This window comes from Trichosurus vulpecula, chromosome 2 (assembly GCF_011100635.1).
Source record: "Trichosurus vulpecula isolate mTriVul1 chromosome 2, mTriVul1.pri, whole genome shotgun sequence".
NCBI classification, from domain to species: Eukaryota; Metazoa; Chordata; class Mammalia; order Diprotodontia; family Phalangeridae; genus Trichosurus; species Trichosurus vulpecula.
The window spans coordinates 234,488,704-234,503,984 of NC_050574.1; the positions used below are offsets into that span (position 1 = coordinate 234,488,704).

Sequence of the window (15,281 nt, forward strand, 5' to 3'; positions counted from 1 at the left end):
AGGGAAGAAAATTTGAAAATCAAGAACGTGTAGAACTAAGTGTCATAAACTAAAAATAAAAAATCTAATTTAAAAAAAAGAAAGAAGCAATTTGACTGGAATTAGTCATCACAAATCCATTAAAGCCACTCAATAAAACAATCAAGGATCTATTAAGAGCCTGATGTGTGCCATGCCCTGTCAGGCAGTGGCAATACAAAGACAAAAGGGAATTAGTCCTTGTCTTCAAAGAATTTTCATTCTAAAGGAGCAGACAACATGTACATTTATAAGTATGCAAATAAAAGATACAAAATCAATACAAAGTTATTAGAGGAAAAGGCATACTATTAGCAGTTGAAAGATGATGAAAATAGAGCACCGGCCCTGGAGTCAGGAGGACCTGAGTTCAAATCTGGCCTCAGACACTTGACACATGTACTAGCTATGTGACCTTGGGCAAGTCCCTTAACCCCAACTGCCCTGCTAAAAAAACAAAAAAGAAAGAAAGAAAGATGAGGAAAAGCTTTGTGTAGAAGGTGATGTTTGAGCTGAGTCTTGAAGGAAACAAGAGATTTCATAAGGCGGATGTAAAGATGCATGTGTTCCATGCATGGCGGATGACCGATTGAAAGACACTGAGACAGGAGATGGGATATAGTGTGTTAGGAAGAGCAAATAGGCCAGTGTGGCTGGATTTTAAAGACTGTGGAGGGGAATAACGTGTAAGGAGACTAGAAAAGAGAAGAAGGAATCAGGTTGGGAAGAGCTTAAAATGCCAAAGGAGAAGTTCCTATTTGATCCTAGAGATAATAGGGCACCAGTGGAGTTTATTAGGTAGGAGGGTGATGTGGTAAAACCTGTTTTTTTGGAAAAATCACTTTGACAGCTATGTAGGTGATGGATTGAAGAAGAGAGAGTTGAGACATGGAGATCAAACAGGAGGTTTTTGCAATAGTCCAGGCATGAGGTGATGAGCGTTTTAGATATCAGTTCTAGAATCTAGAACTGGACAGTGAATCTGAACTGGAATGCTGACTGTTCTAGTGTAGAGAAGTTATAGGAGAGTTGTTGTGGAAAGAGAAGCAAGATTTTGCAATGGATTGGTTATGAGGTATAAGAATGATAAGTCAAAGATGAACTGAGGCTGTGAACCTGGGTGACTGAAAAGATGGTGATGATCATTAAGGGGAGCAAGCAACTCCTGCGGAGTAAGGACTCTGCCACCAGCAATACCAAATTCTGACCCAGGTAGTCAAGCTAAAAGTCCAAGACATCCTGAAGAGAGACAGGAGGCAGCATGTGCCAGCCAGATCAAATTACTCCCTGTCCTCAGACTCTGGTGGAGATGCCCTAGAACTCAGCAATAGAGACATTTGAAAGAGTGTTAAGTTTTGTGGGAATCTGTTTTGGAAATGTTTATTTTGAGATGCCTATGAGACATCCAGAAAACTTTACAACCATAAAGATGTGGGGGAGAGGGGGGTTAGAATCCAATAGACCTCAATATTAGTTGAACCATGTAGAGGGACAATGAGAAGGAAGGAGGTCAGAGCTGAGCTGAGGCCATCTCAAAGGGACTTAAGAAAGGCAACTGGTAAATTTTCATTTACATCTCAGAAATCAGCAACTGCTACAAAATCAGGAGCTGGTTTATTGTTTCATTGCTTGTCTAGACTTAAGAAAGTAATTGAGAAAATGTTAATACCGCAGATTAAACTTAAAAGTGTGTCACCCATACATTTCCCCCCATAAGAGTTGGTTGTTAAGCATTTTCCAGCAATGACAAAATGGACAAGGAACTGGATTTTGACAAGGAGAAGGAGGAAAAAGATTTAGAAGAGAGAGCAGACTTAGGGAAAGAAGAGTCATAAAAAGCACAAAAACAAAAAACCCTCCTTCAATTAGGAAGGGCTGAGATGTAAAATGGATAATTTTTATTACATTGCATTAAAAAGATTTTGCACAATTAGGAAGGGTGGATGTTGGAAGGAGGCAGAAAAAATGAGAATGTATATTGTTTGGCTTAGAAGAAGAGAGATCGTGGAAAGAAAAGAGGAAAGGGAAGGGAAAGGAATAAGGATTTATTAAAAGCACCTCCTATGTGCCAGGAACTATGCTAAGCACTTTACAAATACTATCTCATTTGATTCTCACAACAACCCTAGGAGGTAGGTGCTATTATTTCCCCAGTTTACAGTTGAGGAAACTGAGGCAGAGAGTGATTAAGTGATTTGCCCAAGGATGCACAGTGTCTGAGGCCAGATTTGAACTCAGGTCTTCCTAACTCCAGGCCCAGAGCACTACCCATTGTACCACTGAATTAGTGATCACACTATTCTAACTATAAATAACTAGTGCTTATGTCATTCCTCTTTCTTTTTTTTTTCTTTTTGAGCAGCAGGATAGGAGAAATAGGCATAAGATTGTAATAGGATATGATGGCTAGAACAAACAACCCAATAGCCATGATAGTAAATGTCAATGGGATGAAATGACCCATAAATCAGAAGACGTTGGCAGAAGAAAACATAAAGACAAACCTCCAAATTAGTTGCTTACATTAAAATATAGATGTCTACAAAGTTATAATGAGAAGTTGGAATGTCTTAGCTAAACCCCTTTCCCTACCCCAAAAGTATGGTGGCTATGATGATCAAGAGTCACAGATTCAGAGATTTACAGCTAGAAAGAACCTTAAAGGTCATCAAGCTTAGCCCCCTGAGTTTATAGATAAGGAAACCGAGTCTCACAGAGGTTTAGTAATTTCTATAGTTCCACACACTTAGTAAGTATCTAAAGTGGAATTATAACATAAGTCTTCCTGATACCGGGTCCAATTTTCTGTCCACTAAATGGTTGCCCCTCTAGAAAAGATAGGACAATTTAAGAAAAGGCAACAATAAATGTAGCTATGGTTAAATGCAGTAAATGGAGAAACTACATTACTCTCAAAGCTACCATATCTTTTAATTTAGCCATACTAATATTAGGACATCTAGGTGGCTCAGTAGATAGAGTGCCAGGCCTAGGGTAGTTATCTTCCTGAGTTCAAATCTGGCCTCAGATACTTCCTAGCTGTGGAACTCTGGACAAGTCAGTTAACCCTGTTTACCTCAGTTTCCTCATCTGTAAAATGAGCTGAAGAAGGAAATGGCAAACCGATCTAGTATCTTTTGCCAAGGAAATGTCAAATGGAATCACAAAGGGTCAGACACGACTGAAGAATGACTGAACAGAAGAAAATCCTAGGAATATAACACAAGGAAGTCAAAGTCAGAGGGAAAGATTCCATATGTCAACTCACTTGTTAATGGCTTTATGTAATAGAATCAGGTACCTCAGGAAAGTTCCCCTAAGAAGATATACAAGGAAGACACTTGGAGATAAGGATAAGGTTCTAGCTTTAATCTGCCAGCTGGATCTTTAGTGGCGACCATTTGGTAGGTTCTGGCCAGTAAGCAAGAATACTGAGATCATTAAAGATCATTAACCTTTCTTTCCACTCAGGCTCCTTTAGCCACCATCAAGAGGCGCAATTCCTTTGGAATAAGGACCCTGCCAGCAACAACACCAAATGCTGACCCAGGCAGTCAAACCAGTTTCATTAAAAGACCAAAACATTCTCAAGAGAGACAGGAGGCAGCATGTGCCAGCCAGATCATATTATTCCCTGTCCTCAGACATTGGTGGAGACGCCCTTGGACACTGCACAGAAGACACAATAAACCCAAAGATCCAAGCTTTGGGGGCAAAAACTCACCATTTGTCAAAAATTGCTGGGAAAACTGGAAAGCAGTTTGAAAGGAACTAGGCATAGACCAATATTTCATACTGTATACCAAGATAAGGTCAAAATGGATAAATGATTTAGAGATAAAGGTTGATATCATAAGTAAATTAGGGGAGCATGGAGAAATGTACCTGTCAGATTTATGGATAAGGGAAGAGTTCTTCACCAAACAAGAGATAGAGAGGATCATAGGAAGTAAAATGGATAATTTTGATTAGATGCAGTTAAAATTAAGAGGGAAATAGGTAACTGGGGTGGGGGGTGGGAATCTTTGTAGCAAGTTTTACTGATGTGAGTCTCATTTCCAAGACACATAAGGAATTAATTCAAATCTATAAGAAAAAAGAGCCAGTACCCAGTTGATAAATGTTTAAAGGATAAGAACATTTTTCTAAGGAAGAAATCCAAGCTAGGAAAACATCATATGAAAAAAAATCATTCCAAATTAATAATTAGAGAAGCACAAATTAGAGCAACTCTGAGATTCCATTTCATACCCATCATGTTGGCAAAGTTGATAAAAGGAAAATTACAAATAGTGGAGGGGGTACAGTGAAGCACATTAATGCCCTGTTGTTGGAACTGTGAAATTGTTCCAGTTATTCTGAAAATTGGTTTGGCACTATGCCCAATAAGTTACTAAATTGAACATGCCCATTAACCCAGTGATACTACTACTAGTCTAAAGACAACAAAGAAAAATATATATAGCAACTCTCTTTGTGGTAGGTTGTTGTTGCTGTTGTTGTTGTTGTGTTTGTCCTTCATTCTAGAAGAGGACCATGACATCAGGGAAATGATGACATGACTTGCAGTTGATTTTAATTTGAGTGAGGGAGAGCTGTGCAAGGTTACCAGCCTCACTTTCTCCTCCAGAGCCCTCTGGGTCCAGTGGCCTGATATTCACCAGGACGACTGGAGATGGCCCAGGATGCGTTCTGAAAGGGGTGGGTACCCATCAATTGGGTGATGGCTAAACAAATCACGGTATGTGAATGGGATGGATTACTATCATATTACGAGAAGTGATGGTTTTGGTGAAAACTGGGGAGACTTAAATGAACTGATGCAAGGTGCAGTGAGCAGAATGAACAGAACAATGTATGTAATAACAACATTATAAAGACAAACAACTCTGGCAGCTTTAAGTCCTTTGATCTACATGACCAATCATGATTCCTGAGAACTGATGATAAAGCAAGCTACCTGACTTCTCCTGACATAGAAGTGAAGGACTCACGGTGTGTATGTATGTATGTATGTATGCAAATGCCTACATATATGTGTGTATGTATGTATTATGATAAAGTCAAAATGGGAAATTCTTTTGCTTTACATAAATCAAAAAATGAGGAACTTTGTTTATCTTTTCTTTTTGTCTCTTTGCAACTTCCAAGCATCACTTCTAATTAGATTCTCCAGAGTCAAAGGGAATAATTGATCAATCAATCAATAAACATTTATCTAGTGCCTACTATGTGCCAAGTACTGTGCTAAGCTTATAGAAAAGAGGAAAAAGACAGTCCTCGTGGAACTTACAATCTAATGAGAGAGACAACATGCAAACAAATGTATATATAGTAAGCTATATACGGCATAAATAGGAAAGAATTAACAGAGGAAAGGCACAAATAAGAACTAAGAGGGTTCTGGTAAAAGATGGGATTTTTACTGGGATTCAAAAAAAGCCAGGGAGGCTGGTAGGTGGAGCTGAAGAGGGAAGCATTCCTCCGCAACACAGCTCTTCGGATACTTGAAGACAGTAATCACATTCCCCTTGGTTTTTTTTCTTCTCTAGGCTAAACATTACCAGTTGCTTCAGCTGATACTCATCAAGTCTTCATAACTCCCACCTGATTAACTGAGAATGCTCATTCTTATCTTTAAAGCATTGTAGAGGCCCTACAAAGTACTTCTGAAAATACCTATTGATCCCACGACTATTACATGAGGTAGGAATTTTATTTGTCTCCCCCTCTCCATCCCACCCCAATACAATAACCCACATAATATAAATGGGTGAACTACTATGTATAATTTCTTGGAAACTGAAGAAGAAAAGGAAATGGGGGAAGTAATAGGCAATAGCAGTTTTTTTCTGTAATAGAAAAGGACAAAATCAATGTCACAATGATACTATAAGAAAAAGAAAAATGTCTAGCTACTAGACAAGATATGACAGAACATGGGACAGTAAAATTAACTAATCCTATATTAGAATATGAATATTATTATTAGATATGAATAGTGAACGAAATATACATGAATAGTTCCTGTCACCTATACTCACCCTAAAAGGAAGATTGAGATAACACCCTTTTCCAAACTTTTATATTTATGTCAAAGACCTATAATTCCATCACTGTGGGGAAAACCTTTTCCTTCTACCATCCACCAGTGCAAATTGTAGCCTATCTACAATTTATCAGCTTAGAGAAATTCAGAGATATGTCTTACTTTTGCTTTTAATACCAGTTCCATATGCTTTCGAATCAATTCTTCATTTTCTGACAGTGATGAACCTAGATGCTGCTTCTGTAAATTTTTTATGGTTTTCTGGAACCAACAGGATACCTAGAGGAGAAATCATAACATCAACAAAGATTACATTCCAAGGATCAGAGCAAAAAGGTAAGATTTTAGAAATATTTCCTCAACCTTTCAAAATTTTCCAAACTAATCCAATCTCTCTTTTAAACTTATCTCATGCATCAGTATCAGCAGGTTTTCATTTGTCTTCATATAAAACACCACCTGCTCAGGTGAAAGGGGGAAAAATCCAAAAAAGTATGAAAATGATTCATCAATACGGTAGATGACATGCCACGAAGAAAACAACCCCATCTCAGCTCTAACAAGGAAAGACTAAAATATGTTCCCAAGCAGTATATAAATCATACATTCTTTTAAAACAAAGGCATCCGTAAAATTGTATTCTTTTTTCACATATGAAATGATAAATCTGAGCAGCTTCACACATACCTATGACAGTATTAAATAGCATTGTGTAGAAAAATCTTTTCTACTATAAAAAGCCAATGCAAGACTATTGGGTTTGCTGCATTTCCTGGGAAATCTATACTCAGAAAATAAATGGAGTGGTTTGGAAAAGTCCACTTATAAATGATAGAATGATTCACTCATTTCAATTTGATGTAAACAGTAGGACAAATCATGTGTAGTGTTTAAGCAAAACAAATGATGGAGAACTCCAAAAGAAGCTATAGCTCTTTAAATGAGGCTATAATGTGGCATGCATGGGTCTTGTGTTAGTATTATTATTAACTAACCACCCATACAAATGACTAGCCGTGCAACAACCTAATTTCAGTTCAGGAGACTATGAGAATTATCTGGTCTCATCCTATTTATTTTCCAATCACTCTGCATGGTTTGGACAGCCTTCAATTATCGGAGAAAATCATGGAATCAAAGCACATCAGAGGTAAGAAATATTAGAGATCATCCTATATTTTTGTCACCAAGGGCAGATACAAGTTATACTTTGAACCCTTATGGTCCATGGAAAGTAGACTATAGACTCTTATTTAGGGACGTATAGGAAGTAGGGTTGGCCTAGGAGGAAAACTAGTTTCTTCCTGTACTCCTCCATGAAGATAAACATTATGTGCACAAAATAAAGTTGGGTAAATTCACAGCTGAAGTCTTCTCTCTTTTTAGTTCTTACCTAGGACTCAGTTTTCATATCTGTAAAATGAGCAGGTTGTCCAAAATGGCCTATGAGGTTTCTTTTAGCTTAAAACAATGACTATGAGTCCCAGCTGTACTTATTTATTTTGGAGGGGGGGAGCAACAGGCTAATGAATGATGACTTACTCTCACCTGCCTGAAATCTCAGCACCTCTAACGATAGTGCTGGGGGTTTACTCTCAGTACCAGGTAGTTTATTCAGTATTCTTCAACCAGAAATCTCTATTGACCAGAATTTCTGCCAAATCTTACTACCACATGATCACAGAATCTCAGAGTTAGAAGTTATCTCGAAGGGCATCTATTCCAACCTAATGAGAATTCCCTCTACAACATTCCCCAAGAGTGGTCCTCACACCTTTCCTTGAAGACCTCTAGAGAAGAGAATGCACGACCCCCTGAGACAGCCTCCTTGATTTTTGGTTAGATCACATTGTGCAAAGATGTTTTCTTTAGAGCAAGTCTAAACTTGCCACTTTGAAGCATTCATCCACTGCTGGTAATTATATCTTTTGGGGTTCAACAGAACAAGTCTATTCCTGTAGCTAAATGGTACCTAGAGTGCAGGACTTGGAGTTAGGAAGACAAGAATTCAAATCCTGCCTCAGATACTAGCTATGTGACCCTAGGGGAGATACTTAACCTATATCTCAGTTTTCTCATCTGTAAAGCGGGGAGTTGTGGTGAGGATCAAACTAGTTAACAAGTGTAGAGTGCTCTGTAAACCTGAAAGTTCTAGATAAATGCTATTTTTACTGTTATTATTTCACATGACTGCCTTTCAAATACTTGAAGGAATTGAACACATCCTCCCCAAGTCTTCCCTTTTCCAGGCTAAATATGCCATTTACCGTGCACCTGATGGGCATAACTGATGATACTAAAAGTGATCTTACATTACCATAAAACCTTTAAGCATCTCCTCAGTATCAGAGGATGATTAGAGATTATTTAATTTAATTTCTCCTGATAGTTAAGAAAAGTGGGGCCTGGGGAGGTTAAGGAGTAAGGCAGGTGAAGGAGATCAAATTCCCACTTCCCATGCTGGATAAGACAGTTTACTGGAGTAGTAGTGAAGATACCCATTCTAATTTTAACTTCTTGAGAAAAATAAACACACTTCACAAAGTATTACCACTTAAACAACTTGGTATGTATAATGTTCATTAAGCTAAAGTCATTGAGATTTTCTTCCCATCGACAGACATGAAAGGTGTTCATTAATTTCTCCAATTTTAATAATAGAAAAAAACCCTTTATCACAAAGAAACATGCCATGAACCCATTTAAAATCACAAATGGGAATTATTGAAGAGGCCGAATAAAAGCAAAAAAGATCATTAATTTAATTAAATTTCAATACAATGGCAAAGTGGTTAATGAGGCCTTGAAGTGTGTTCTTTTTTTCCCCCTGTACAATAAAATCAAATTTTACCAATGATGAAATAAAAGGACTATACATAAAACATATTGTTAGTAACTCCATATGTCTCTCTGGCACATGGTTGGTTGATTTTCTTTTTTTTTTCTTCTAATCACAGAGTTACAAATGTCCAGAAAAAAAAACAACCTGGCACTATTTTTACACTACACACATGATGAAGAGAAATAGGGCAAGTCTTCATGTATCCTTAAGTGACTTGCTGAGTTGGTTCAACCTTATAAACACTGTTGCTCGAGTAGGCAATAATTTAAGCTTGTTTAGGAATATATCCTCCCAAAAACGAGGGTGAGTATACTAAATTTTCCTTTTTCCTAGTCTCTATAGCAAACCCTCATAAGCAATAGTAGAGTTCTTTCTAGTAGCAGGATGGAAATCTATATGTGCTTTATCACACTACAAGGTACTTTAAGGTTTCTCCCAATGGTTTAGGGCAATCATATTCACCAAACCCTAGACTGAGGCATGTGGCCAGATTGAGAATATTTTCTTTTGCAGAGCCTTGTTTTCTTATCTGCAGAGTATATTTTCTTGTGACACAGAAAAATCTACACTGAATGTCACAGCCAGGGTTTGACTATCTGGACAGTGTGATCAGGGCAAATTCTCAACAAACCAGATAACTAGGCATGCTCCTAGAGGCAACAGACCATTTTTGCTTTCCCTAGGTTCTGCAAACTCTCCCCGTTCTCCATAATTGCCTGATTTCCATTTGGGCTAGTCTGGGGGTGGGGAACCTGCAGCCTCAAGGTCACATGTGACCCTCTAGATCCTCAAGTGTGGCCCTCTGACTTAATCCAAACTTCACAAACCCCTGCCAGTCCAACAATTTTACAGCTATTTCAGTTCATGCACCTTTTTCTACTCCCATCTTTTAGATGAAGGATGATCAGGGCTACAATCTTGTGAATTTCAAAAGGTCAAGCAAGCAAGGCCTCAGCAGGTGTGGGACTAAAGTCCATGCCAGGGTTTGAAGCCAGCCAGTCTGGCTTTGAGGCCCTAAGAAGGGACCCAATTAAATCAAGGGCTTGCCTAATAAACAAATCCAAAGTCTACTTTCCAGGGACCACGAGAATTCAAGGTATAACCTCCATCTTCCTTGGGTGACAAAGATAGAGGATGTTCACTAAGATTGCTTCTACTTCTAACACGCTTTGATTCTATGTTTTTCTTTGATGACTGAAGGTTGTCCAAACCATGCAAAGTGATTGGAAAACAGAGCGAGGCCAGATCATTCCCAGACTCTCCTGAATTGAGGTTGGGTTGCTGCATGACTAGGCTAGTCATTTGTGTGAGTGATTTAGCTAATAATAACATCACAGGACCTATGCATGAGAAGTTATATCCTTATTTAAAGAGCTATTGCTTCTTTTAGAATTTTCTACCATTTGTGATCTTGTTGGTGAAGAGGGCTCAGGGTTGTTGAAAATTCCTTAACAGAGACAGTTAATACAGTGACTGTGACGGAAAGAAAAATGAATTTGAACAGGTGGTCCTAATCCCTTAAGGGTTTGAATATAATGAACTATTAAACCTTGATGTTAGATGAGTGAGTCAATAGCTAGGCATTCTAAGAATATTCCAATTCCTACTGAACACATATGACCACTGTGCTAGTACAGTAAAGTAAGCACAAGAGGCAACTGTGATATTTTTGGGAAAGTGCTTATCTTGGAGTCAGGAAGCCTGGTTTAAATCCTAGTTCTGGTACCAGTACTGTGTCCATAGACCGGTCACTTCACTTCTGTTCCATCATCTCTAGAGTGAAGGATGAACAACAACAACAGAAATGGTGCATTGATCCTAAGATACTTACTGCCAAAAAACACCATTAAAAACAAATCACTAATGATTAGAGAAATTCATATTAAAGAAGCTCTGAAGTTCCACCTCGAAGATGACAAAAGAAGAAAATGACAAATGTTGGAGGGGGTGCACGAAAATCGGTACCCTAATGTACCGTTAGGAGAGCTGTAGATTGACCGACTTCTGGAAAGCAATTTGGAAATAAACACAAAAAGTTACTAAACTGTGTGTATTCTTTAAACCTGAAATACCATTACTAAGCCTATACCTCGAGGAGTTCAAAGGAAAAGAAAAGGATCCCTAGGTACAAAATTATTTATAGCAATTCTCTTCAGAGTAGCAAAATACTGGAAGCTAAGGCAGTACCCATCAATTGGTGAATGGCTGAACAAATTATGGTATACAAATATAATGAAATACTACTGTGCCATACGACATGATGAAATGGACAGTTTCATACCAAACTGGAAAGATCTGTGTATTGATCAGAGTAAAGTGAGCAGAACAAGAAGAACAATTTATACAATAACAGCATGATAAGTATAAATAACTTTAAAAGAATAGAACTCGGATCATTGGAATGACAACATGATTATGCAAGAGCAAAGACAAAATACACTATTCTCCTCCTCCCAGAGAGGTAGGTGATGGACTTGAGATCCAGGGACAAACATTTTGGATGTGGCCAAATATGAGAATTTGTTTTGCTTTACTATGTATATTTGTTATGATGGTTTTCTTTTTTCTTTCTTTTTTATTGTTCAATGGGGGCAGGAAGAAGAAGGAGGAGAAAGAAAAAATGACTATTAATTGGGAAAATTGATAAAATTAAACTGAGGAAGATAGAGATGAGAATTATAGACAATTCCTTTTAGAATTCCTTTTTGCTTTAAAGACTCTGCTCAATAGCCACCTTCTTCAGTATGAAGCCTTTCCTGATTTCCACTGCAATACTCTCCTTTCCCAAACTACCAAACTATATTTACTTTTTCATATTCTAAACATATGTTTCCTTTTCCCTTAGTATTTCAATGTTCTCACCTAGAAGGTTCCCAAGGGAGAAATGTTTGTGTAGTATCAAGGGATGAAAGTAAAGAGGAATTGTATAAGCATCTTGGGCCACTGTCAGACTTTTGAAAACAAAAGGCTTGACAGCTTTGTGGTACCACTCCACAGTATCACATCAGAGAAAGACAGCCTGGACTGTGTGGTATGTCAGGTAGGGGAACCCTCTGGACCCTTCCCCCATGAACAAATCTACTCCCCCCTGATCTGTTGTTGCCTGGGAGTCATCTTTCACCCAAACTCAGTGGCACATACTACCCTTCCCACCTTCCTTTTCCACCTCTTGCTCTGGAAATTATAATGAGATCAGTAGGAAAGGAAGGAAGGAAGGAAGGAAGGAAGGAAGGAAGGAAGGAAGGAAGGAAGGAAGGAAGGAAGGAAGGAAGGAAGGAAGGAAGAAAGGAAGAAAGGAAGAAAGGAAGAAAGGAAGAAAGGAAGAAAGGAAGAAAGGAAGAAAGAAAGAAAGAAAGAAAGAAAGAAAGAAAGAAAGAAAGAAAGAAAGAAAGAAAGTAAGTAAGTTTCAATCAACTCCTCCAGTATTGTTCTACTCACCATTCCTGAGACTTCCCAGAAAAAAAGATCCTTCTCTTGTCACCACTCCTCTACATGGAGTGTCTTCCTCTATTAGCATCTAAGCTTCTAGAGGGCAGAGATTGTCTTGATATTTGTATGTGTGCCTCCAGCACTTAGTAACACAGTGCCTGGTACATAGTACGTGCTTAATAAACGCTTGACTGATTGAAAGGTATAAAGACACTTTCATCTATACCAAGCGAAGGAAGAAACCATCCTGATGGAATCACAGAAGGACATGTTGGCTAGAATTTATTTCACTTGGAATCGGAAAAGCCTGGAATCAAATCTAAGCCTTGGACATTAAGTAACTAGTTATGTGATTCTGAGCAAGTCGTGTAACCTCTTCCAGCCTTACTTTCCTCATCGGTAAAATGGGAATAACGCTAACTGTAACAGCTCACCAGGTAGAAGTATCAAATTAGTTACTTTGTAAACCTCAAAGTATCATATAAGTATCAATTATTATTACTCTAATATTTGTACTCCCTGCTTCACAGACCTGTTTTGAGTAAAGTGGTTTTTTTTAACTTTAAAACAATAGATTCTTTATTTGTTATTGTGTTTGGGAGGGAAGAATTTTAATATTTTTAAAGCTACCTAGAGTTCCTCCAGCACACTCCTTAAACTTAGCCCACATCACGTTTCCTAGTCTCTTTTTATGAAATGCTCACCTCCCATACATACTGCAGGCAAAATGCAGTAAGAATCTGCACGATTAAAGGCCTGTCGGGGTTCTCACTGTTATCTACTCCTTGCCCCGTGATGCCAGTTTGCAGTCTCCCCAAGCCTGCATGTTTACTACCAGATATGCTTTGGAAAACAGAGAAAGCCAGCCCTGGCCTCAGGAGTAACAAGATCGTCATGAGGCTGGTTACATCTCATTGTGTGCCATTTTCACATGTGGGCAGCCACTTAGATCAAATTTACTGGACTGGGCTGAGCCTGGCTGAGGCAGAGATGCTCAGCGGCCTGTAACTTGATTCTCACAAACATCCCCTGCTGCTGGAAACAAGTCACCCTAAATAACAGAGGGCATGTCGACTGCAATGGCTTTCCAACGAATCTGCTACAGCTCTCCCCTTTTGGTTACTGCTCAAAGCTGCAGCTACTCCAAACTAGCTTTATGAGTTTTTAAATTATAGCAGCTGCTGGTGAAAGAATGAATGATAAATGATTTAAATGTAACTTTATAATGCTTATTTTTAACAAGGTCTCAGCAAGAGGAGAAAAACATAAACATTAAGGAAAAAATATTGAGGAGAGATAAAGGTGGTTCCTTAATATACAGGGGGTTGAGGGAGTAGGGTATGAATTTTAATTAATTAGGGCTTGGCAAGAGAAGATAAAGAACATTTTCCCTTTCCACAATACCTATATATGGACACGATGGCTCTTTTGTGTCTGATCATTCCACTCAGAGTCAATCTTAGAGATTCAACCTCAAAACAATCATGAAGCTGGACAAGGAAGGAACTGGGCATATCTCTCAATTGTACCCCTGTGACAATATAAGAGGAATGGGAGAGATGATTGCATATTTACTCTGTACTAGCTATAATATACTTGAAGGATGTCTCCAAAGGAATGTGCCACCAAAGGCAGTATGTAGGACTTAGGGGTGGGGAGACACAAGTAGCTTTCTTCTATCTATAATGTTCAGTCATTTCAGTCATGTGTAATTCTTCATGACCCCATTTGGGGTTTTCTTGGCAGAGATACTGGAGTGGTTTTCCATTTTCCATTTCTATTCCTTCTCCATTCCATTTTACAGATGAGGAAACTGAGACAAACAGGGTTAAGTGACTTGCCCAGGTCACATAGCTTATACATGTCTGAGGCCAGATTTGAAATCAGGAAAGGGCTAACTCCAGGTCTGGCATTCTATCCATGTGCCACCTAGCTGCTCTCCATCTATAATAATAGGAAAAATGTAAAGTCTTCTACTTTGGTTCAAAAAATCAGCCACAAATACAAGGCTGGAAAGGAATCATCTGGGAATTCGGGAGGACTGTAAGTCCAATGAGTCAATAGCTAAATGCTGCTATATGATGATCTTGAATTGCATGAAGGGAAGCGTTTTTTTTAACCAGACCTATGATTCCATTGGTATGGGGAACTCTGCCTGCCAATGAAAATTATCTTCTGCTCTGCAAGGCACCACTCTAAAAGAAGTCACAGCTCCTAGGAATGAGAGGAATCCTAGTTTGCAACCACATGATTAAGTGCTGGGTCTGCAGTCAGGAAGACTCATCTTCTTGAGTTCAAATCTTGCCTCAGACACTTACTAAGGCTGGGTAAGTCACTTAAACTTTTTACTTCAGCGTCCTCATCTGTAAAATGAGCTGGAGAAGGAAATGGTAAAACACTCCAATATCTTTGCCAAGAAAATCCTAAACAGGGTCACAAAGAGTTGGACACTACTGAAAAACAACCTTAGATAGGCACCTAGTACAAGCCCTTTATTTTAGAGATGTAGAAGCCGAAACCTAGACAGGTCAAGAAGTTTATCCAAGGTCATAGTAATACCTCTAGGTATGAGGTCCTTTTACCACAAAACCAGAGTTGTTTCCACACGTCAGTTTGGTCCCAGAACCAAAGGACAAGGAATAAAGGGCAGAAGTTACAAAGAAGATTATTATGATCCTCCCTATATTTTCTCTTTTTCCAACTAAACAATCCTATTTCCATCTAGTAGTATCCTTCTCTAGGTATACTTTTAGCTTGGCAACACCTTCAATGTAAGACTCCTACAACTTGTAACAACACTGTTGCTAGCAACTGCTGTGGGGGGAAAGTCCAATAACACCAGCACACAAGAAGGCTGCTAGCATAAATTCTTTAATCTGCTTTTCTAAGGAACAACGTTAAGGGGTTAATAATCTCACTCTAATTAAACATACATATGCCATT

General features: G+C 38.6%; 1 protein-coding gene across 1 annotated transcript in view; it reads right to left on the bottom strand.

Annotated features, from left to right (window-relative positions):
- Window positions 1–15,281, bottom strand: part of CCDC141 (coiled-coil domain containing 141) — a 294,918-nt gene that overhangs the window by 199,808 nt on the left and 79,829 nt on the right. The window contains exon 7 of the mRNA XM_036743398.1: window positions 6,230–6,346. Coding sequence (XP_036599293.1) covers window positions 6,230–6,346 — 117 coding nt within the window. The remainder of the gene's footprint in view (window positions 1–6,229; window positions 6,347–15,281) is intronic.